The sequence below is a fragment of the Amphiprion ocellaris genome, chromosome 13 (assembly GCF_022539595.1).
Source record: "Amphiprion ocellaris isolate individual 3 ecotype Okinawa chromosome 13, ASM2253959v1, whole genome shotgun sequence".
NCBI classification, from domain to species: domain Eukaryota; kingdom Metazoa; phylum Chordata; class Actinopteri; family Pomacentridae; genus Amphiprion; species Amphiprion ocellaris.
Genome location: NC_072778.1, coordinates 1,396,254 through 1,420,188, shown reverse-complemented (window position 1 = coordinate 1,420,188; position 23,935 = coordinate 1,396,254). Strand labels below are relative to the sequence as shown.

Genomic DNA, 23,935 nt, shown 5'->3' with positions numbered 1-23,935 from the left:
CTACTGTTTGTTAACGACCATTTCTATCTTCTGGAATCTTTGTTTTTAAAAAGTCTTGAATCAGCTGATCAGTCTGAGCTACAATAAATAATAAACTTGTTATTGTCATTGTTGTTGCTCTGCTGGTGGGATCACGTCTGACTCTACAGAATCTAGATTTAAAGGACATTAACGTGAAGACAATTCTGCCGTTTTAGAGCCCGGTTTACTGTGTTTGGTTCCTGCTGACAGAACCGTTCTCAGATGGTTTAAACACTAACATCATGGTCACTGTTGGCCTGAATGTAAGGAGAACGTTCTCCATCTTATTTAGGAACAACTGCAGTGTTCGAACTCGAATAGTTTTCATGTTTGGGGGTTGAAATAATAATTACTAGAAACGCCCTCAGAGAGCTCAGTCCTCCTCCAAGGCTGCTCATTCCCCCATATGTCAGAAATGCAGCATTTTATTATTCTTGTTATTATTGATGATCAGAAATCACCATAGAATGAGATTATTTAATGCAGATGTACCCACAAACAAAATGACCTTACACTGAGCACAGGCGTGTGTTATGCATGTGTATGTTATGTACGGATACTAAATCACATGACCTAAATATGTGTAAATTACTCTTATAAAGGTCTGTTGATCAGTTAATCACTTTTTGCAAGCCTTTGTTTTGCTAGTGTTAAACGTTCCCTCCATGCTTTTATTTACGAGGCATACTTTTTTTAATGTTACGGGCTTTTATTTTTGGCAACATTCCTGCGGTGCAGGAAGTGTTTATCTAAGGAGCGGTTTCTTGACATGAGGAAGACTATGCCGAAATGTCCTAAAATTCAGGAAACACCCCCAAAATTTAATCAGTCGTTTCTTATATAATTTCTGATGGATAAGTCCAGATAAGTCAGAAGTAGGATCGCCATCATGTGATCATCAATGGGCAACTTAAGTAGTGTTTACTTGTCATGGTTACAGTGACACCGTGCCAGCAGCTATTTCTGGCAATGGAAAATCCTTAACAAATCCATGGATCCAGACTATAAGCCGCATCACTGTGGAAATCTAATCACTTGGTCCTTGTGTCATTTCTGACCTTCCCTGAAAATTTCATCCAAATCCGTTAGTCTGTTGTTGAATAATGTTGCACACGGACAGACGGACGGACGGACGGACGGACAGACAGACAGACGTAGGTCGATCATCACATAACTGTGCCGTTCCTTGGTGGAGTAGTAATGAATCCCATAAAACGGCTCTTTGAGGAACTTTTCTAAAGAGTTCTTCAAGAAACCATTTTGAACCTGAAGAGTTCCCTAAGAAATGACGAGGAACCCTCCTAAAGTCGGTTTAGTAGAACCCCAAAGTAAAAGTCTTTTCAAACTGTAATTGTTCCTCACTGAGGGAAACGAAACACTGAGGGGATTTCAGATTAAAGTTTAAAGCCTGGTTCATTTCTGTCACTTTCACCACCATGGAAAAAATGACAACAAAAAATGAAACCTGTTTCCAACAGAAAACATGCAAAGTGGCGCCGTTCAGGACAGGAAGTGGTTTGTTAGTGACGACAGCAGCTGATCAGTGAGGGTTAAACTGCTGATCTGGACTCTGCTGCCCTCTACAGGATTCATTCACCCTTTAAAAGCAGGACAAGGAAGAAAACCCTCAGTCGGTTCATGAGTGGCGATCCTGAGGCTTGAGGAAAGGAAAGTCCAGAAGCAGCATCCAGACATGCAGCCGCCTCCCAGGAAGGTCAGTTTAATCCAGCTTCAACTTCTGCTTCACTTTCATTCTGCTGCTGACTGAAGCTTCCACTTCCTTATATCAGCAGTTACTCTGTGTACTCTGGAGTACTTCATTGTACTTATACGCAGCATACTTGGAGAATCGTTTGTGTTGTCAGTCTTTCCTGCAACTCATAATTAATTTTACAATTTCTGATTGCAAACTCATGTTTTGTAGCTTCCACACGTGAGACGGTCTCACTGAGGACGTCTCTGGTTTCCTGTCTGCTTGTTTTCCTGCTAATAGTTTGTTGATTCAACCTGAGCAGCAGGAATCCTCAAGAAATGCATTTTATGAAACAGTGTCTGGATTTCAAGCTCCACGGACCAAACACAATAACTATACTCTAACCTGAACGATATGTCCCTGTCTTATTGAAAAATAACAACATGTGATTATTAAAGGTGCTTTAGAACTGATCGGTACTGGAGATGTCTCAGGATTTGTGAATTCATTAAAGGGAGCTTGTTCTTGCCACTGTCGCCTCAGAGCTGCTCTGGGGGTTCATGGGTTCTGGAAAGCATTTTGAGACAATTTCAGTTGTAATTGGCGTTATATATATATAAAATTGAATTGCATTGAATTGAATTTGTCAAAACATGTTTAAAGGTTTGTCTCCATCTGGTGAAATTTAGCTTTTTATCTAAAATTCCTCTATTTCTACCAGCGATCATGGAAAGTAACTGAGTGGATGAAGCTTCCTATTTCAGTTTGTGTCTGCTAGGTTAGCATGTGTCTGCTAGATTAGCATGTGTCTGCAAGGTTAGCATGCATCCACTAGGTTAGCATGTGTCCGCTAGGTTAGCATGTGTCTGCTAGGTTAGCATGTGTCCACAAGGTTAGCATACGTCCACTAGGTTAGCACGTGTCCGCTGGTTACCATGTGTCCGCTAGGTTAGCATGTGTCCTCTAGGTTAACATGTGTCCTCTAGGATAGCATGTGTCCACTAGGTTAGCACGTATCCACTAGGTTAACATGTGTCCGCTAGGTTAGCATGTGCCTGCTAGGTTAGCATGTGTCCTCTAGGTTAGCATGTGTCCTCTAGGTTAGCATGTGTCAGCTAGGTTAGCATGTGTCCGCTAGGTTGGCATGTGTCCACTAAGTTAGCATGTTTCCGCTAGGTTAGCATGTGTCTGCTAGGTTAGCATGTGTCCTCTAGGTTAGCATGTGCCTGCTAGGTTAGTATGCCTCTGCTAGGTTAGCATGTGTCCACTAGGTTAGCATATGTCTGCTAGGTTAGCATGTGTCCTCTAGGTTAGCGTCTGTCCACTAGGTTAGCATGTGTCCTCTAGGTTAGCATTTGTCCACTAGGTTAGCATGTGTCCTCCAGGTTAGCATGTGTCCTCTAGGTTAGCATGTGTCCTCTAGGTTAACATGTGTCTGCTAGATTAGCATGTGTCCACAGTGTTAGCATGCATCCACTAGGTTAGCTTGTGTCTGCTAGATTAGCATGTGTCTGCTAGATTAGCATGTGTCCACAAGGTTAGCATGCGTCCACTAGGTTAGCATGCGTCCACTAGGTTAGCATGTGTCTGCTAGGTTAGCATGTGTCCTCTAGGTTAACATGTGTCCTCTAGGTTAGCATGTGTCCACTAGGTTAGCATGTATCCACTAGGTTAGGATGTATCCACTAGGTTAGGATGTGTCCGCTAGGTTAACATCTGCCTGCTAGGTTAGCATGTGTCCTCTAGGCTAGCATGTGTCCGCTAGGTTAGCATGTGCCTGCTAGGTTAACATGTGTCCTCTAGGTTAGCATGTGTCCTCTAGGTTAGCATGTGTCTGCTAGGTTAGCATGTGTCCTCTAGGTTAACATGTGTCCTCTAGGTTAGCATGTGTCCACTAGGTTAGCATGTATCCACTAGGTTAGGATGTATCCACTAGGTTAGGATGTGTCCGCTAGGTTAACATCTGCCTGCTAGGTTAGCATGTGTCCTCTAGGTTAGCATGTGTCAGCTAGGTTAGCATGTGTCCGCTAGGTTAGCATGTGTCTGCTAGGTTAGCATGTGTCCTCTAGCTTAGCATGTGCCTGCTAGGTTAGTATGCCTCTGCTAGGTTATAGGGTTGTCATGATTTCAATTTTTTGAGCCACGATTATTGTGGAAGGAAATATTGCGATTTTACGATTATTCACGATTATCGACATTATGAAAGAAAAAAACCCAGTGTTTGTATTTAAATAAACTCTTTAATAATACTTAAACTTTTAAACATTTACTGTTCTTATAAAATAAAATAAATTGTTCCAACGCGTCTTTGTAGTAAATTAAAGTGCAAATTGCATTACAAAACAGTCATTAACTTGAGGAACTTAAAGGCTTCTTTAGCTGCCATCATTAAAACAAAAGTTATTGAGTAAATTCTAGTAAGTTCTAGTGAAGTGCCTCTTTGAGACTTTTATGTATTATGGAATGTTGCAATTTAATGTATGGTTGATAACGTAGTGTTTACTTTGTAAATCAAACAAAACAAAAAGACATAAAAAGAATACATTTAAAGATTCTAAAAACACTTCATTTTAAGCTTTAAATATCCTCCACAATTTTAGACAATATAACTACAGAAAAAAGGATAAATGGGAGTCTTATTTATTTTTACTAAAACGTTTATATAAACAATTCACCACTAATTTTACAACAATTAATCAAAACACCCGGATCATTTCCCAGGGAAAACTCTGGAGTCTGACAGGAGGTCCAGGCAGACAGACAGCCTCCCTGTCCTGGAGGTTACTGTCTCCTCCACTACCACTGTCAGCGGGCAGCGGGGCTTCCACTAGTGTCCTCTAGTTTAACATGTGTCCGCTGGGTTAGCATGTGTCCGCTAGGTTAGTAAGTGTCCTCTAGGTTAGCATGTGTCGTCATGTGTAATGCTTAATAATTTTTTTTTTGCTTTCTGTCAAGTGCATCATCTCTATTGTTAACTTGTATAAAGTATAAAGAATATAAATATAAACAGATTAATGATGAGGATGAGGATGATGATGCTGATGCCGATGATGATGATGGTGATGATGATGATGAGGATGATGGTGATGATGATGATGGTGATGATGATGGTGGTGATGATGATGATGGTGATGATGATGATGGTAATGATGGTGATGATGATGGTGGTGATGGTGATTGATGATGATGATAGTGGTAATGATGATGAGGATGGTGGTGATGATGATGATGATGTTCAGTAACTTCATCTCTATTGTTAACTTGTATAAAGTATAAAGAATATAAATATAAACAGCATATAAATAAAGCCCAGAGAAGGAAACCTGCTGGAACCAGCCAACAGTCCAGTTTATTGGTCCAGTGTAAACTGGTTCCAGTACGTTTGGGTCGATGTTAAAGTTCTATTTCTGACCTTTTAGTAGCAGCAAAGAGGAGAAGACATCCAGAGGAAAGAATAAAACCATCAACATCTGCATCGTAGGACATTTGTTCTGACATGTTCTACAGCGGAGGGTTCCTGGTTGGAACATTGTTAGTTTGACCAGATGTTCTGAAAATCTATCTCTGTGTGTCTGCAGGTAAAAGAGAGTCAACAGGTGAAGCTGCTGTTCTCAGAGCAGCTCAGCAAACTGCAGATGAAACAGCATCAGGACAGCGAACTACTGGAGGAGATCAGGTATAAGAATAATATATTATAATATTAATATATTATGATGATGATGATGATGATGAGGATGATGATGTGATGGTGATGAGGATGAGGATGATGATGATGGTAATGGTGATGAGAATGATGAGGATGATGGTGATGATGATGATGGTGATGATGATGATGATGATGGTGATGATGATGATGTGATGATGATGATGATGATGATGGTGGTGGTGATGATGATGATGATGATGTGATGATGATGATGGTGATGATGGTGATGGTGATCAGGATGATGATGATGAGGATGATGGTGATGATGATGATGATGATGATGATGATGTGATGATGATGATGGTGATGATGATGGCTGTGATGATGATGATGATGGTGATGATGATGATGATGATGATGGTGTGGATGATGATGATGATGGTGATCAGGATGATGATGATGATTATGAGGATGATGATGATGGTGGTGATGAGGATGATGATGATGAGGATGATGATGATGATGGTGATGATGATGATGACGATGATGATGATGGTGATGATGGTGATGATGATGATGATGATGGTGGTGATGGTGATGAGGATGATGATGAGGATGATGGTGAGATGGTGATGATGATGATGATGGTGATGATGATGGTTGTGATGAGGATGAGGATGATGATGCTGATGCTGGTGATGATGATGATGATGATGATGATGATGATGATGAGGATGAGGATGATGATGCTGATGCCGATGATGATGATGGTGATGATGATGATGAGGATGATGGTGATGATGATGATGGTGATGATGATGGTGGTGATGATGATGATGGTGATGATGATGATGATGATGGTAATGATGGTGATGATGATGGTGGTGATGGTGATTGATGATGATGATAGTGGTAATGATGATGAGGATGGTGGTGATGATGATGATGATGTTCAGTAACTTAATCCAATTTTTCTGTGTTTCCATGAAGGTCCTTCAGTAAGCAGAGAGCAGCCATAGAGAAAGACTACAGTCAGGTCAGTGTTCTATTTTGGTCCAGCACTGGTTCTGTTCCTGGAATCTTCAGGTGGTTCTGTTACCGGAACCTTCAGGTGGTTCTGTTCCTGAAACCTTCAGCTGGTTCTGTTACCGGAACCTTCAGGTGGTTCTGTTACCGGAACATTCAGCTGGTTCTGTTACCGAAACCTTCAGATGGTTTTGTTACCGAAACCTTCAGGTGGTTCTGTTCCTGGAACCTTCAGGTGGTTCTGTTTCCGGAACCTTCAGCTGAAGGTTCCAGGAACAGTTAAATGTTCCTGGAACCTTCAGCTGGTTCTGTTACTGGAACCTTCATGTCATTCTGTTTCCAGAACCTTCTGCTGAAGGTTCCAGGAACAGTTAAATGAACCTTCAGCTGGTTCTGTTCCTGGAACCTTCAGCTGGTTCTGTCCCCGGAGCCTTCCAATGTTTACTGCAAATGCTCCTAATTTATTGATTTCAGGTCCAAAATTAGCACCTGAGTGCTGTGATACTCCTGTGTGTGTGTGTGTGTGTGTAGGTGTATGTGTGTGTGTGTGTGTGTTATTTCCAATGAGATAAAAGCTAAAAATAATTTTCTGTTTCCAGCTGCTAGTTATTGAACTCTGTGCATGTGATTATTAATGAGAGGAAATACATTATAATATACTGTTAAATATACTTAAATATACACCTAAATATACTATAAATATACTTCTGATGAATATTTAATGCTCTTAAATATACTTGTGATGTTGTAAACGTTATTTTCAGGCTCTCCAGAGGTTGGCTGTCCAGTTCCAGAAGAGAGACTGGCAAAGAGGAAACACAGACGCTGTGTCTTCAGGGTAACGTACTGGAATATTCTGCTCACATGAGTCATTATTAATACAAGTAATTATTCTATAATTAATATAGTAATGTAAGTAATTAGTATTAGAATTAGAATCACTGAACTCTGATAGTTTTATTTTTACCTGCATATTAAAGTGGAAACACTGACAGCAGGTTTAATGTTGAATGAATTCCAGTGGTTTATAGATAATGGATGGATGATCAGTGTTGAGCTGTGCTGTCTCCAGGAGTGTGTTTGCTGTGTGGAGGTCGGTGGTCGATGCTACAGCTCAGACGGCTGCTTCTCGACTGGCTGCTGGGGAACAATACCGCACACTGATTGGACAAGTCTCCAGAAGCCTCCGCAATGCCAAGGACGTCCGAGCAAAGAGAGTGAGTCGTAAACAGGAGGTTTGGACTTTTTTCTCATTATTGGTATCAATACTTTTATTGACAACAAATCAGATGTCCTCCTTTAGCTTCGATGCAGCCTCCTCTCTGTCAGTCATCACCTCAGGCCCGCCCACAGCTCTCTCTGATTGATTACACATCGTGATGAACAGCCAATCACTGAAGGCTGTTGATGAGCTCATTAGCAGACTGTAGCAGCTCCAGCTAGCAGCAACACCACAGTCTAGGCTAATGCTAATGCTAACACTGAGAGGTTAGCTGTGTCTCTTAGCCTGCGGCTAACGCTAGCTGTAGCAGCATAGGATGTTTCTACAGTCAGATTAACTTTAACTCTGTTCTTACTGACAGAAAAACTACCTGCAGGAACTGAACTAGACGCACAAGCATCAACATCATGCTAAGCTAACGGCTAGCAGCTAAGCTAGTGTCTGGAAAACCACAACTACTGAAGCTTTAGCATCTTAGTGGAAAATTGAAGAGACAGGACAGAGAACTCAAGAAAGACAATCCTTTATTGATCTAAATCAATCGATCGATCAGTAAACAGTCCTAATGTCATGTGACACTGACGTCATCAATCGTATTTCAATTGTACGCGTTCATTCATAGTATTCCTTTTTAATGAACTGATCTAATTCTGAATGTCAGGTTCCTGCTGCCACATGTTAATGTAGAACATTTCATCTTTATCAGTCATCTGCTTTTTTAAAACCAATAATCAATATGGACTATGATGAAAACCCTGGTCTCCACTGAGGATCAAACCTTTCAGCCTATGAGGTGCATGAACCAGTGCTGGATGTTTCAGGGCCTGGAGCAGCTGCAGAAGGTCCAGGCTGAGCTGGTGGAGGCTCTGAGAGAGCTGCAGAGGCTGAAGAAGTCCTACCAGCAGGTCAACCACATCGCTGGAGCTGCCAGAGAGAAAGCTGAAGATGCTCAGAGCAGGTCAGGAACCACATCAACACATCAGAGCTCTGCTAACACTGAAAATGTGCACAGTATAGTTCAACTAGTTTGGTTTATTGGTCTCCTTAATGGAAGCTCCTTCTGATGGATGTTCTCACCTCCACATGGTCATAAAGAGAGACTCGCTGGATTCTGCTTCATAAATCAGCAGCAAACAGGAAATTGGTTTAAAATAATGTTCAGATTTGTTTTATTATCTAATAGAACATCTTTGGTTTGACTTCCAGGTCCAGGAAGAGTGAACACGGGATCTTCCACTTTAAAACAGGACTTCATAAGATGGCTGCTAAGGTACGTTACATCATTTATCCAGAGACCTGCTGAGGTCACCTGCTACTTCTAAATACTTGTAGGGGTGAATGTGAGTCTGGTTGTCTGATGGACTGTTACCTGTGCAGGTGAACCTTCATCTTCAGTCGGCTGGGCTAGACTCCACCCCCTGTGAAATCTATAGATGATGGATGATAGATGGATGGCTGGATGGTTTTAATGGATGGATTAATGGATGGATGGATGGATGGATGGATGGATGATGGATGGATGGATGGATGATGGACAGATGGTTTTAATGGATGGACAGATGGATGGTTAGAATGGATGGGTGGATGGATGATAGATGATGGATGGATGATAGATGATGATGGATGACGGATGGATGATAGATGATGGATGGATGATGATGGATGGATGGATGGATGGTTTTAATGGATGGATGATGGATGGATGGATGATGATAGATGATGGATGGCCGGATTAATGATGGATGGATGATGGATAGATGGATGTTTTAATGGATGAATGATGGATGGATGATGGATGGATGATAGATGATGGATGGATGGATTAATGATGGATGGATGATGGATAGATGGATGTTTTAATGGATGAATGATGGATGGATGGATGGATGTTGTAATGGATGGATGATAGATGGATGGATGGATGGATGGATGGATGGATGGATGGATGGATGGATGGATGATAGATGGATGGATGATGGATGGATGGATGGATGGATGGATGGATGGATGGTTTTAATGGATGAATGATGGATGGATGGATGGATAGATGGATGGATGGATGGATGGATGGATGGATGGATGATGATGGATGGATCATGTCCAAGGCACTTTAATAACCCCCTGTATCATGTTAAGTCCATTTCGTGTTATTATTGTATAATATGTGTGTGTGTGTGTGTGTGTGTGTGTGTGTGTGTGTGTGTGTGTGTGTGTGTGTGTGTGTGTGTGTGTGTGTGTGTGTGTGCAGTTGGTTTCCAGACTGAAAGAGTCAGACGACCGTCTGACTGAAGTCCGTAATGAATATCTGCTGACATTAGCAGCAGTCAACGCTCATCAGAAACACTATTACAGTACAGACCTACCACGGACCATGGCGGTAACACACACACACACACACACACACACACACACACACACACACACACACACACATTCCATTTGGTTCCACTGAATTGACTATTATTTGCACTACTGTTCTAAAGTCTGGGGTCATCCAGATAATTCCATGTTTTCCATGAAAATTCCCACTTTTATCCATGTGCTAAAATAACTGCACAAGGGTTTTCTAATCATCAATGAGCCTTTCAACACCATCAGCTAACACAATGTAGCATTAGAACACAGGAGTGATGGTTGCTGGAAATGTTCCTCTGTAGCCTTATGGATATATTCCATTAAAAAACAGCTGTTTCCAGCTACAATGGTCATTTACCACATTAACAATGTCTACACTGGATTTATCATTCATTTCATGTTATCTTCAGTGGAAAAAAAAACACTGTTCAAACTGTTGAAGTGTAGATATTATATAACTGACTATTATATATATATATATATATATATATATATATATATATATATATATATATATATATAAAAAATAAATATATATAATAGAATTGAGTATAGGGCTGGGACTTTAACGCTTTTATTTCGATTAATTAATTACAGTGAAAAGAAATTTAAAAAATAACGCAATTAATTGCACCCCCCTCAGTTCCCTCATTTCTGGCACGCCAGTAACTCTGATGAACACTCCAGCCCAGTAGGTGGCGGTAATGAACCTAAAGTCTGTCTGTAGCCATGAAGAAGAAGCACAGGAAGTACTGAGTGAAGTCAGGCACTGGTGAACAGTGAAGGAAGATGAGATTGAGCTTGTTGGGCAGAAAGTTTCCTTTTAAAAATCTTCCTGATGGCAGCTTGGATAAAAGTCTGGTTGTGTGCAAATTGTACAACAAAGAGTTTTCTGATCACTGCGTCACTTCAAGCCGACGGTATCACCTCAATGTAAAACATGTTGCTGTTAGCACCAGAGCTAACGTTAGCTACGAGTCATGCTAACGGCTAACGGTGTAGCCATCCCATAATAGACCACTTTTCTAGACAGTGCTTGAGTTTACAGAAAGTCTTAAAATGTTGAATAAAATCGCTATAATTGCTCTTAGATTTGCAGTAATCTGTGAATGTAGCAGACAGATGAAAAATGCAGATAAATAGAAATGAAACATTTTTCTGGTTTAAGTTTTTATTCCGTCGAGGCTCTGCCTCCTTGGAGGAGGAAGAACCTAAACAACAAAAATATCTCTTTTAATAACTTCATTATAAACTTTTTGTTTATAAAAAAATTACATAAATAGAAATTGATATTCCTGTAAAAAGAACCATCAAAATGACACCATTTATCAGACCCAGAAAATATGAAAACAGAATAAATCTCTGGATTTTCAACTTTCTGAAGGTCCTTGAACTAATGCTGATTTTATGTGCCATACAGTGGAACAAACAAGTAAATTCAGGCTTTAAGTCATCAAAATCACTTTTTTCTATATGTCCCATTTTCCTTTTTAAAATAAATTTTAAATTATGAACACGTATATGTCTATTCATTGATTCAACTGTCAACCACAATTTTATTTGAATTGAAAAACACTTATTGTGTCAAATATTCCTATTTGACAGAACTGCAGTTAATTGCAATTAGTTACAAGGCCTGTAATTAATTAGGTTAATTTTTTTAATCGCATCCCACCACTAATAATTATATATGTAAATTACATAATTGACTAGATTCCTTTTTGGGATGAGCTGCTATTGTTTCAAACATGATTAGAATAACAGAATTTGAATGTATAAATTCTACAGACTTTTAGATATTGGGTGGAATAAATGTAAAATCTAAAACTAAAAGAGTTCAGTTTTCTGCGTTCAGGAGGTTTCTGATGGTAAAACTGTGTTTGTTTCTGGCTTTGCCTTTTTAAAACGTCTGTAAATGAATGAAACTGAGTCTGGTCTTGTTGTTCTTTCACCAGCAGATGGACGGTGGCGTTTATGATGATCTGAGAAGTTATTTCACTCTGCTGTGTGGGACGGAGATGGAAGCCTGTCTGAACACACACCAACAGTACGGCCGGATATGGGACAGCGTTGTTAAGGTGTAGATGTATATGTCATTCATATTATTGTCATTTATAGAGTTAGTGATGGAGCTGCTGTGTTTCTGAGCATTAATAAGGACAGGACTCGGTGTTTCACTTTGGAATGGGTTTTATTTTACTGTAGTTCACTCATTCAGTCTTTATTTGAATTCTGAGTACACTGAAGTACGAAGGCTTTATTTACTGAGCAGCCGAGTAGGAGAACACAAAGAAAAATAGAATATATTAAAATCATTAAGAACATTATTTAGAACCTTTTAGTTATTAATTTTGTTAGTTTATTCATTTATTCTGCAGGGAAAACACAATTTAAGTAAGTGCACCAGAGTTAGCTGCTAACTAGCATCCAGAGTTAGCAGCTAACTGGCATCTGTTTTTCCTGAGCAGGTAGAAAATAAATCCATGAAACCAGTCAGACCTGAACGTCCATCAGATAAAACCAGTAAATCCAGTAAAGCTCATGGGTGGAGACAGTTCTGTTCTGATTTCAGTCAAACCTTGATGCTGCTTTTAAACTCTGCAAAGCTTCCCGAGTCTCTGATGTTTGTGGAGGAACTAAAGTTCTTCACTGCTTTAACTGAGAAGGCAGATGGACCTAAAGCTCCGGATGTTCTGGTTCTACCTGGACCAGGATCCTCTGAGAGGACGGACGGACATTAAGATCACTATGAACATCATCAGGAAGCTGTGTTTTTAGAAGACTTTCATGTGATGCTTGAAGGATTTGTTCATAGACTGAGGACAGTCTGAGTGTCATCAGTCAAGCAGTCTTGAGGGTTAGGATGAAGTCTGGAGGGTTAGGATGAAGTCTGGAGGGTTAGGATTAGGATTTGGAAGATGTCTGAAGGCTGCTGGATGTGCAAACTGGAAGCATCTTCTTGGTTTTCTCAGCTTTGAAAGTCTTGTTTTGGTGGAAGGACATCTGAAAGTGTTGAAGTTCTGAGCAGACAGATGAAGTGAAGCTGAATAATATTTGCTGTCAGCAGAAGAACAAGATGTTCTGTGTGAACTCCAGACTTTCGCACCACATTGAGACAGCTCTTCTTCTGTCTCTGATCTGAGTTGGGACTGAAACTTTGTTGCTGTTTTTCTCTTCTGCATCTTTTTATGTCATCATAAATGTTCTGGTATCTCAGTGAAGTTCTCCATATTCAGTATTATCCCTGTTACTGTAAAAACTCTGTCTTATGTTATCTGAAAACTTCTGCTCACCAACCTAAACATGTCAGTCATCTGGAAACCAAACTCATTCTTTGTTGAAGCCAGATTTCGGCATTTTTCTTGACATTTCTTCATATTTATTGTCTCACAGCCGACATGAGAAACTCCTCAGTGACTGTTTGAGGCTGAAGGAAGAAACTAGAGACTGACATTAAAGAGAAAAGGCTGAGTTTTAGATGTCTGGAGGAAAGAAGAAGACGAGGCGAGACTGTGAGGTCGACGCTTCACAAGTTTACAGACAGAAATTCAACATTAAATATCCAAAGTAGCAGCTGAGTGTAAACTGAGGAGTTTCCTGCTGATCTGCAGGATTTAAAGACGGTTTATTTGGAAAGACCTTTTCTACACTGTGTGAGAAATTCTGCAGTGATGGAACCGACCATGAAGCTTTTAGGGAAGGTGAAGGATTAAAGTATGAACTTCTCTAACAACAGCATCTGGTTGTTGTTTTCAGGTGACCAGAGACAGAAATGTTCAACAGTTTCTGCAGGAATCTGCCTCCTTCAGCAAATCAGCTGAATTCTCATTCCAGCCTGCTCCACGAGACCAGGTGAGTTTAGTAAAAATAATACAGTAGAAGTTCTCATTTCAGACTTGAAGACACTTTAGGAGGTCCAGGATGGACATACTCACTTGGAAATGCAGTTGAACTGATAAAAACTCAGAAATCAAAACCTACAGCTGAGCTTTAGTGGTGAGATGATCGTCTTCCAGTGTAACAATCAGAACTGAATGAGATGAACCTCAGGAACTATCTGGTGTTTCAGGAACAGACCAACAGAATCGGACGTTCTCCAGCTCAGTCTGAACTCTTTCTTCAGGTGTTTTCTCTGCAGGAGGTTTGTCCCGACGATGAGGCTGGTCTGGTGAAGGAGGCCAAGAAATGGATCCAAAAGGCGGCTAAGGATTTTAAGATCACAGCTCATGGACAGAGAGTGAGTCTGGTAGAACCATCGATCTCCACATCTCTATTCCTGAGGCATCTCCTGGTCTCTTTGGGTTATAGTAGAACCATCTATCTTCACATTGTTGTCTTTTTGATTAAATTTCCTAGGAAGCTTCAGTGTCTTTAATGTGTCCCCTAGAGACTAAATGTAGAGCTCTGATTGGTCCGAACCTTATAGAGTTCTCATTGGTTCAGTATTTCATGCCTGTTTGTGTCCTTTAGGCTCTGCAGATGTTGGAGAGTCGACTGAAGCTTCTTTCAGGAGAAACTGGACTCAGCGTGGAGCAGAAGATCTCCGAGGTGCAGGAGAACATCAGGAAGGCGAAGGTAGATCATCTGGAGACTTCATCTTCTGAGTTTTTCTGCTTCTAAACGTCACCGACCTTTATGTCCAGAGGTCAGCTGGTCCAAATTTCAGAACATCGATGACTTTAACACCGGTTGTGGACCTTAGCTTTGTGCTTTTATCAACAGTTGGGATGTTTGAAGATATTTTCTGGAAATTCTGAACTACGAGTGAATGTTTGAGTTCAACTTAGAAGGAGTTCTAACTACTCAGAACCAGTCTGTCCCTGGTTCTAACTGAGGTTCTGGGTCTAGCTGAGGTTCTGGATCTACCTGAGGTTCTCGTTCTACTTCAGGTTCTGGTTCTAACTGGGGTTCTGGTTCTACTTCAGGTTCTGGTTCTACTTCAGGTTCTGGGTCCACCTGAGGGTCTGGTTCTACTTCAGGTTCTGGTTCTAACTGGGGATCTGGTTCTACTTCAGGTTCTGGTTCTACTTCAGGTTCTCGTTCCAACTGGGGTTCTGGTTCTACTTCAGGTTCTATGTCTAACTGAGGTTGTGGTTCTACTTCAGGTTCTGGTTCTAACTGTAGTTCTCGTTCTACTTCAGGTTCTGGGTCTAACTGAGGTTCTGGTTCTACTCCAGGTTCTGGTTCTACTTCAGGTTCTCGTTCTAACTGGGGTTCTGGTTCTACTTCAGGTTCTATGTCTAACTGAGGTTGTGGTTCTACTTCAGGTTCTGGTTCTACTTCAGGTTCTGGTTCTAACTGTAGTTCTGGTTCTACTTCAGGTTCAGGGTCTAACTGAGGTTCTGCTTCTAACTGAGGTTCTGGTTCTACTTCAGGTTCTGATTCTAACTGGGGTTCTGGTTCTGTCAGCTTAGCAGGGTGAAGGCCGAGGCCCGGCTCGCTCTGCTGGCCCAGAGCATCGCAGGAACCGAACGCTGGCTTCAGGAGGCGATGGACCGGGCCGAGCAGGACCTGGAGACGGAGCGACGCCTCAGCGAACAGAGGAAGTCCACGGAAGACTTTTCAGTAGGAAACACTCCCCTTCAGAATAAAGTAGGCTAACACTCCCCTTCAAAATAAAAGTCCTCAGCGACCAGAGGAAGTCCAAGGAAGACTTTTCAGTAGGAAACACTCCCCTTCAAAATAAAAGTCCTCAGCAAACAGAGGAAGTCCACGGAAGACTTTTTAGTCAGAAACACTCCCCTTCAGTAACACAGTACTTTTACTGTAGATGCAGATATTTCAGTCTGTGGCTATGAGAGGACAGATGCTTTGAACATCTGGGTCTTTTTAGCATTAACTCTGTGTTCTCACCGACTGAAGCTAGTTCTCATTAAATAAGATAGATAGACTATAGATAGATAGATAGATAGATAGATAGATAGATAGATAGACTATAGATAGATATATAGACTATAGATAGATAGATAGATAGATAGATAGACTATAGATAGATAGATAGACTATAGATAGATATATAGACTATAGATAGATAGATAGATAGATAGATAGATAGATAGACTATAGATAGATAGATAGACTATAGATAGATAGATAGATAGATAGATAGATAGATAGATAGACTATAGATAGATATATAGACTATAGATAGATAGATAGATAGATAGATAGATAGATAGATAGATAGATAGACTATAGATAGATAGATAGACTATAGATAGATAGATAGATAGATAGACTATAGATAGATAGATAGATAGATGATAGATAGATAGACTATAGATAGATAGATAGACTATAGATAGATAGATAGATAGATAGATGATAGATAGATAGACTATAGATAGATAGATAGATAGATGATAGATAGATAGATAGATAGATAGATAGATAGATAGATAGATAGATAGATAGATAGATAGACTATAGATAGATAGATAGATAGATAGACTATAGATAGATAGATAGATGGATAGATGATAGATAGATAGATAGATAGATAGATAGATAGATAGATAGATAGATAGATAGATAGATAGATAGATAGATAGACTATAGATAGACAGATAGATAGACGGTAGATAGATAGATAGACTATCGATAGATAGATAGATAGATATACTATAGATAGATAGGTAGATAGATAGATAGACTATAGATAGATAACTAGATATACTATAGATATAGATATACTAAAGGAAAACACTCAGGATCTGTGATAATAAATGAACAGAGACTCTGCTGTTAAACTCAGCTCACACAGGAACTACTTTCCACAATATTAATATTTATTATCTGATATTTATCCAGTGGAGCTTCTCAGAACTACAGATACTTCTGTACTAACAGGATCAAGCTGTGTTTGGATTCAGTTCAGTTTTACTTCTATATTCACTGCATGTGTGATCCAACAGAACATGATGTAGAAACCTACAGAATAGAAGCTTTTCTAGAAGGAACCTCTGAGACGTTGGTGTTTCTATCGTTCTCCAGGAGGACGAGTTCGAGCTGACTGACTTCGAGGACTATGAAGACGAGAACGCAGACATCTTTGCAGATCCAGTTTCAGCTTCTGAAGTGTGTGTTTACCCTGCAGCCTGCAGAGTGGTCTACAGCTACCAGGTAGGAAACACACCTGACAGGTAGAAAACTCACATGACAGGTAGAGAACACAATATTTTTGATCAATTTTGAATCATTTTAGAGAATCCTGAGTCATTGTGGAGACTTTTAAGTCATTTCAGACAGGTTTCAAGTCATTTTGTTCAATTTTGAGTAATTTTAAAATCTAAAAGCTGGAACCTATGGATCCATCCATAGATATATACTTACAGGAACTTTATGGGGTCATAATACCACTAAAGCTCTAAAATATTGTCCATTTTTGACAATCTTTATCTTCCTTCCGACAAATTTTTAGGTCATTTTGGACAGTCTTTATCGTATTTATGGACAATTTCTGAGTAATTTTGGACTCGTTTTAAGACATTTTGATAAATTTTGAGTCATTCTGGACAAATTTCGAGTCAAAATATCTAAAAACTGAAATCTTGTCTGGTCAAACTTTAACACGTCAGATTCTACTGATGTTAGAGCCTCAACGGTTGGATAAATGTTGACCAAAGACTGGATTTTAGTCGAAATATGGATCCATCCATAGATATACACTGACAGGAACTTTATGGAGACACTAGACCAGTCTGGATTGGAGGTTTTGCAGCTTTTCTTCCATTTTGAGGGTTCAATAATTACAAATGTGTCCTCTGTTGGTTCCATTCAATCATTCTGATCTGATGAAACTATTCTGACTGTTCTCAATTCAGTTCAATCCAGTTTCATTTATATAGCACCAATCACAGGTTCTCTCCACATTTCATGGCTGTTGGTTTTCTTACTGAAGATACTGAACCCTGAAAATGGCTTTGTATGTTTACTGAGTGTGAAGATCCAAAAATGTTGCTGAAACATTTACAGAACTTAGTTTTTAGGCCCAAATACCAAATAAATGCTGCTGTTACACTGTAAATGTCCCCACTGCGGGATCAATAAAGGTTTCATCTATCTATTTAAATAAAGTGTCCTACATCTGGAAAACACTATTCAACACTAAAATGGATCTCTGTATGAAACAAAAAGATAAATTGTTCGTGTGTAGGTAGTTGGTACGTTAAACTGTAAAATAACAGCTGATAAATATGAAGAAACTGTAAATAAAACCAGAGATGTGGATATGTCTGCTGGAGTTGCTGTTGTCACGACGACTGGAGGAAGTAAAACAGTCACAGGTCAGAAAATGTTGAGAAACGCTGAGTTACACAACAACAAATCAAACAGAAGGAAGTTAAATGAGCCAGAAAGCTGTCAGCAGTTTAATCTACTTCCTGTCAGAAGGTCTGATGTCTGGTTGGTTAGATTAGCTGATAGGAAACACTGCAGACATTTTAAATCAGCTGAAACCTGCTGGTACGTTCTGTCAGATATATATTTATCACCCCACCAAAAGATCTGATCTCTTCCACGAAGTTTGATGTCAGTTTTATTTAACTCCATGTCACCAGAGATGTTCTGAGCTTCGGCGTTTCTTTAATAAACTGTCTAGCGGTTTGTGGTTCAGTCTTTTTTCTTCTTTAGTTTCTCTGATGAAATGAGGCTTTAAGAGTCTAAAGACTGAGATCATTTCTACAAACTCAGTAAAATATATTATCTCTTCACTGAGAACCGTGTGTTACCTGTTGTAGGCCAGCCAATCAGATGAGCTGTCAATCACTGAAGGGGAGGAGCTTGAAGTGATAGAAGATGGAGACGTGGAGGATTGGCTGAAGGTAACACCAGACTAAACAAGACAAAACGACACAAACAAGACACAAAACGACACAAACAAGACACATACAACGACACAAACAAGACACAAAGGAACACAAACAAGACACAAAGCAACACAAACAAGACACAAAATGACAAAATGAGACACAAAACACAAACAAGACACAAAACAACACAAGACACAAAATGACACAAACGAGACAAAAAACAACAAAAACATGATGCAAAACAGCAAAATTTACCAAAATAATACACAAAACATCATATATGAGACACTGACGAGGCACAAAACAATGAAAATGAGACAAAAAGTGACAAAAACATAAAGTTATCACAAGAAATTTACTGAAACTGAATTTAAAGTCAGCAGGGAAACACTGAACAGATGTTTGGGCTGTGGAGGCGCTGAAGGTAGATGCAGGTGGATGAACTAATGGCAGCTTTACTTACCTGGAAGGTCCAGGTGAGCTGCATCACCTGTCAGCCAGGTAGAGCTGTGAGTTTCAGGGTTTAGTCAGTGAGATGGACCTTAAGAGGAGCTGTTTTCAGGCGTCTCTACCTGTGTTCATACCTCTGTGCAGGTGTGTAACTCCTGCGGTCAGGTGGGCTATGTACCTGAGCGCTATGTGCAGTTCCTGTGTCTACCTGCAGATGATGCCACTCAGCTGGATGGCTCATTCAGCTCCACGTCCCCCACAGGAAGTAAAAAGAAGACTGGAAGCAGAGGTTAGTTCCAGTGTTTTTACTAGCATTAAATCTGAGAGCGCCACCAGAGCAGCCATCTTAAACAGGAAGTGACTCCATGTTCACTGGAGGATGGATGTTAGTTCCAGTCTTTATACTAACAGAGCAGCCATCTTAAACAGGAAGTGACTCCATAATCATCCCTCTCTTCAAAGGCGGCTCTGGCTCTGACCCCAGCTGTTACAGGCCAATCTCCATCTTGCCTTGTCTGGACAAAGTCATGAAGAGGCTAGTTCACAAACAGTTAAACCACTTCATTAACTCGAACCATATCCTGTCAGATTTGCAGTCAGGTTTCAGAACTGGCCATGGGTGCATCACCACTATCCTGATGGTCCTCAATGAAATCTTTACCGCTATGGACAACAAGCAGGCCTGTATAGCCACCTTCACAGACCTGGCCAAGGCCTTTAATTCAGTATACCACACAATCCTTCTGCAAAGGCTCTCTAGCATCGGCCTCAAACTGTATTAACTGGTTTGCTAGCTACCTTAATAATCGTATACAGCGATTAAAGTCAGGGAACTTTATGTCAGGACCTTCGATCATCGCTAAGGGTGTACCTCAAGGCTCCATCTTGGGCCCAACTTTGTTTTCCAGCTACATAAATGATGTGGCCAAAGCTATTGGTGCCTCCCAGATAGTCATCTACGCTGATGACACCATTTTTTACTCCACTGGCCCATCACTTCACTCTGCTGCATCGACCTTCAATTTAGCCTTACTTCAGTCCAGGAGTCTTTTAAGGACCTTCACTTGCATCTCAATTACAAGAAAACAAAATGTCTGCTATTCAACTGGACAAACAGTGTCTCCAGCCCCCCAGAGATCTCCTGTGCAGATGGCTCAGATCTGGAGTTGGTTAATTCCTACAAGTACCTTAGTCTCTGGCGGGACTCTTCACTCTCTTCCATTCCTCACATCAACATTCTGCAGGCTAAAATCAAATCCAGACTAGAGTTCCTTTACCGTAATAAGGCCTCCTTTACAAACTCTGCCAAAAACACTCTTGTGAAGATGACCATCCTCCCCATGTTTGACTACAGCGATGTCATCTATAAAATGGCCCCTAAGTGGCCCTTAACAGACTTGATGTTGACTATCACTCAGCCATCCATCCTGGCACCGGTGCTCCTTTCTCCACCCTCAATTGTGACCTTTACTAACTGGTGGGTGGTCCTCCCTTTACTAACTGGCGGTTGGTCCTCCCTTTACTAACTGGTGGTTGGTCCTCCCTTTACTAACTGGTGGGCTGGTCCTCCCTTTACTAACTGGTGGTTGGTCCTCCCCTTACTAACTGGTGGTTGGTCCTCCCTTTACTAACTGGTGGGCTGGTCCTCCCTTTACTAACTGGTGGTTGGTCCTCCCTTTACTAACTGGTGGTTGGTCCTCCCTTTACTTACTGGTGGGCTGGTCCTCCCTTTACTTACTGGTGGGCTGGTCCTCCCTTTACTAACTGGTGGACTGGTCCTCCCTTTACTAACTGGTGGTTGGTCCTCCCTTTACTTACTGGTGGTTGGTCCTCCCTTTACTAACTGGTGGTTGGTCCTCCCTTTACTAACTGGTGGTTGGTCCTCCCTTTACTAACTGGTGGTTGGTCCTCCCTTTACTAACTGGTGGTTGGTCCTCCCTTTACTAACTGGTGGGCTGGTCCTCCCTTTACTAACTGGTGGTTGGTCCTCCCTTTACTAACTGGTGGGCTGGTCCTCCCTTTACTAAGTGGTGGTTGGTCCTCCCTTTACTACCTGGCGGGCTGGGCCTCCCTTTACTAACTGGTGGTTGGTCCTCCCTTTACTAACTGGTGGTTGGTCCTCCCTTTACTAACTGGTGGTTGGTCCTCCCTTTACTTACTGGTGGGCTGGTCCTCCCTTTACTAACTGGTGGACTGGTCCTCCCTTTACTAACTGGTGGTTGGTCCTCCCTTTACTAACTGGTGGTTGGTCCTCCCTTTACTAACTGTTGGTTGGTCCTCCCTTTACTTACTGGTGGGCTGGTCCTCCCTTTACTAACTGGTGGACTGGTCCTCCCTTTACTAACTGGTGGTTGGTCCTCCCTTTACTAACTGGTGGTTGGTCCTCCCTTTACTAACTGGTGGTTGGTCCTCCCTTTACTAACTGGTGGGCTGGTCCCTCCCTTTACTAACTGGTGGTTGGTCCTCCCTTTACTAACTGGTGGGCTGGTCCTCCCTTTACTAACTGGTGGACTGGTCCTCCCTTTACTAACTGGTGGTTGGTCCTCCCTTTACTTACTGGTGGTTGGTCCTCCCTTTACTAACTGGTGGTTGGTCCTCCCTTTACTAACTGGTGGTTGGTCCTCCCTTTACTAACTGGTGGTTGGTCCTCCCTTTACTTACTGGTGGTTGGTCCTCCCTTTACTAACTGGTGGTTGGTCCTCCCTTTACTAACTGGTGGTTGGTCCTCCCTTTACTAACTAGTGGTTGGTCCTCCCTTTACTAACTGGCGGGCTGGGCCTCCCTTTACTAACTGGTGGTTGGTCCTCCCTTTACTAACTGGTGGTTGGTCCTCCCTTTACTAACTGGTGGGCTGGTCCTCCCTTTACTTACTGGTGGGCTGGTCCTCCCTTTACTAACTGGTGGACTGGTCCTCCCTTTACTAACTGTTGGTTGGTCCTCCCTTTACTAACTGGTGGTTGGTCCTCCCTTTACTAACTGGTGGGCTGGTCCTCCCTTTACTAACTGGTGGACTGGCCCTCCCTTTACTAACTGGTGGACTGGTCCTCCCTTTACTAACTGGTGGTTGGTCCTCCCTTTACTTACTGGTGGTTGGTCCTCCCTTTACTAACTGGTGGTTGGTCCTCCCTTTACTAACTGGTGGTTGGTCCTCCCTTTACTAACTGGTGGTTGGTCCTCCCTTTACTAACTGGTGGTTGGTCCTCCCTTTACTAACTGGTGGTTGGTCCTCCCTTTACTTACTGGTGGGCTGGTCCTCCCTTTACTAACTGGTGGACTGGTCCTCCCTTTACTAACTGGTGGTTGGTCCTCCCTTTACTAACTGGTGGTTGGTCCTCCCTTTACTAACTGGTGGTTGGTCCTCCCTTTACTAACTGGTGGTTGGTCCTCCCTTTACTAACTGGTGGTTGGTCCTCCCTTTACTTACTGTTGGGCTGGTCCTCCCTTTACTACCTGGTGGGCTGGTCCTCCCTTTACTTACTGGTGGGCTGGTCCTCCCTTTACTAACTGGTGGGCTGGTCCTCCCTTTACTAACTGGTGGGCTGGTCCTCCCTTTACTTACTGGTGGGCTGGTCCTCCCTTAACTAACTGGTGGGCTGGTCCTCCCTTTATACCAGGCGACTCCAACACTGGTTTCTACTCATCTACCAGACCCTATCAGGGAAGACACCTCAATACCTCTCCAACCTCCTCCACCCTCTATAACAACCACCACCTGAGCTCCAGTGATTTCATAACCCTCTCTGTCTCCAAGGTTCACACTGTCTTTGGCCGCAATTCCTTTTGCTTTGCTGCAGCAATCGATTGGAATTCTCTCCAAAAACCTCTGAAACTGTCATCTCTTCCATCACCTTACATCTTTAAGCAGAAGCTGCAGCAGACCCTAGCTGACCGCTGCACATGCTGACTGTTTTCATTGAATTGATAGCATTCATTTAGGGTGTTTTTCATCTCTGTTTAAACACTTGTGTATCATATTTGTCTATTTGTTATCTTTCTTCCGGCTGGGGCCTCTTGCCAGGTCATCGTTGTAAATGAGAAATTGTTCTCCGCTGATTTTACCTGGTAAAATAATGAATAATAAAAAAATGTTCATGGTAGGATGGATGAAAGTCTCAGAAAGGTTGAGCTAATGAATGTATTTTTGACAGTTGGACAGTCTGATGTCTTATAAAATAGATGTGAGAAGAGTTCTTTTGATCCAAAATACCAGGAGGTCCAACTACATCTCATTTTCTAGTAAACAAACCAACTCACTGGTCATTCTGCAGAACATACATCCCACAAACACCCAGCATCCTTCAGCCTGAGGGTTGAACCTCCTCAGCTGGTTCAGGTCTTCATCAGAACCTGGAGGTGTGTTTGGACTCATGGTTCTACTGAAGACCCAGAGATGTTCCACTAAGAAGAGCCTGAATTCTGAATAAGTGAATTGAAGATGAAATTCAGAGGATTTTCTGCTCAGCAGCAACATTTCCATCAACACACCTGAAGGTCACACAAAGAAACTGATGTTTATTTTTAACAGAGTTCCCCAGGTAACTACCTCATGAAGCTGCTGTAAGAAATCTGAACTAGATGTTCACTAAATAATTCCATTTTTCTCTCTGTAGCTTTGATGCTTTCTGTATAATATAATATAATAACAGAATAAACTGCAGGATTCTAGTGTATTTAAATAAGATCCCTTTAAACTGAGCATCACCAACATCCCT

At 41.4% G+C, this 23,935-nt stretch overlaps 1 protein-coding gene across 10 annotated transcripts in view; it reads left to right on the top strand.

Moving 5' to 3' along the window:
• The first annotated feature begins 1,636 nt into the window (after window positions 1-1,636).
• LOC111573626 (F-BAR and double SH3 domains protein 1) overlaps window positions 1,637-23,935 on the top strand; it is a 32,963-nt gene continuing 10,664 nt past the window's right edge. For 9 of the 10 annotated variants that reach the window (XM_055016874.1, XM_055016873.1, XM_055016872.1 and 6 more), the window contains exons 1-16: window positions 1,637-1,735; window positions 5,293-5,390; window positions 6,351-6,396; window positions 7,151-7,224; window positions 7,459-7,603; window positions 8,430-8,566; window positions 8,815-8,878; window positions 9,857-9,985; window positions 11,919-12,041; window positions 13,720-13,815; window positions 14,087-14,200; window positions 14,434-14,538; window positions 15,373-15,528; window positions 16,957-17,085; window positions 18,702-18,785; window positions 19,368-19,512. In XM_055016874.1, the coding sequence (XP_054872849.1) occupies window positions 1,715-1,735; window positions 5,293-5,390; window positions 6,351-6,396; window positions 7,151-7,224; window positions 7,459-7,603; window positions 8,430-8,566; window positions 8,815-8,878; window positions 9,857-9,985; window positions 11,919-12,041; window positions 13,720-13,815; window positions 14,087-14,200; window positions 14,434-14,538; window positions 15,373-15,528; window positions 16,957-17,085; window positions 18,702-18,785; window positions 19,368-19,512 (1,666 nt within the window). In that variant the 5' untranslated portion in view covers window positions 1,637-1,714. The remainder of the gene's footprint in view (window positions 1,736-5,292; window positions 5,391-6,350; window positions 6,397-7,150; window positions 7,225-7,458; window positions 7,604-8,429; window positions 8,567-8,814; window positions 8,879-9,856; window positions 9,986-11,918; window positions 12,042-13,719; window positions 13,816-14,086; window positions 14,201-14,433; window positions 14,539-15,372; window positions 15,529-16,956; window positions 17,086-18,701; window positions 18,786-19,367; window positions 19,513-23,935) is intronic. The other variant, XM_055016867.1, reaches the window with a different exon arrangement.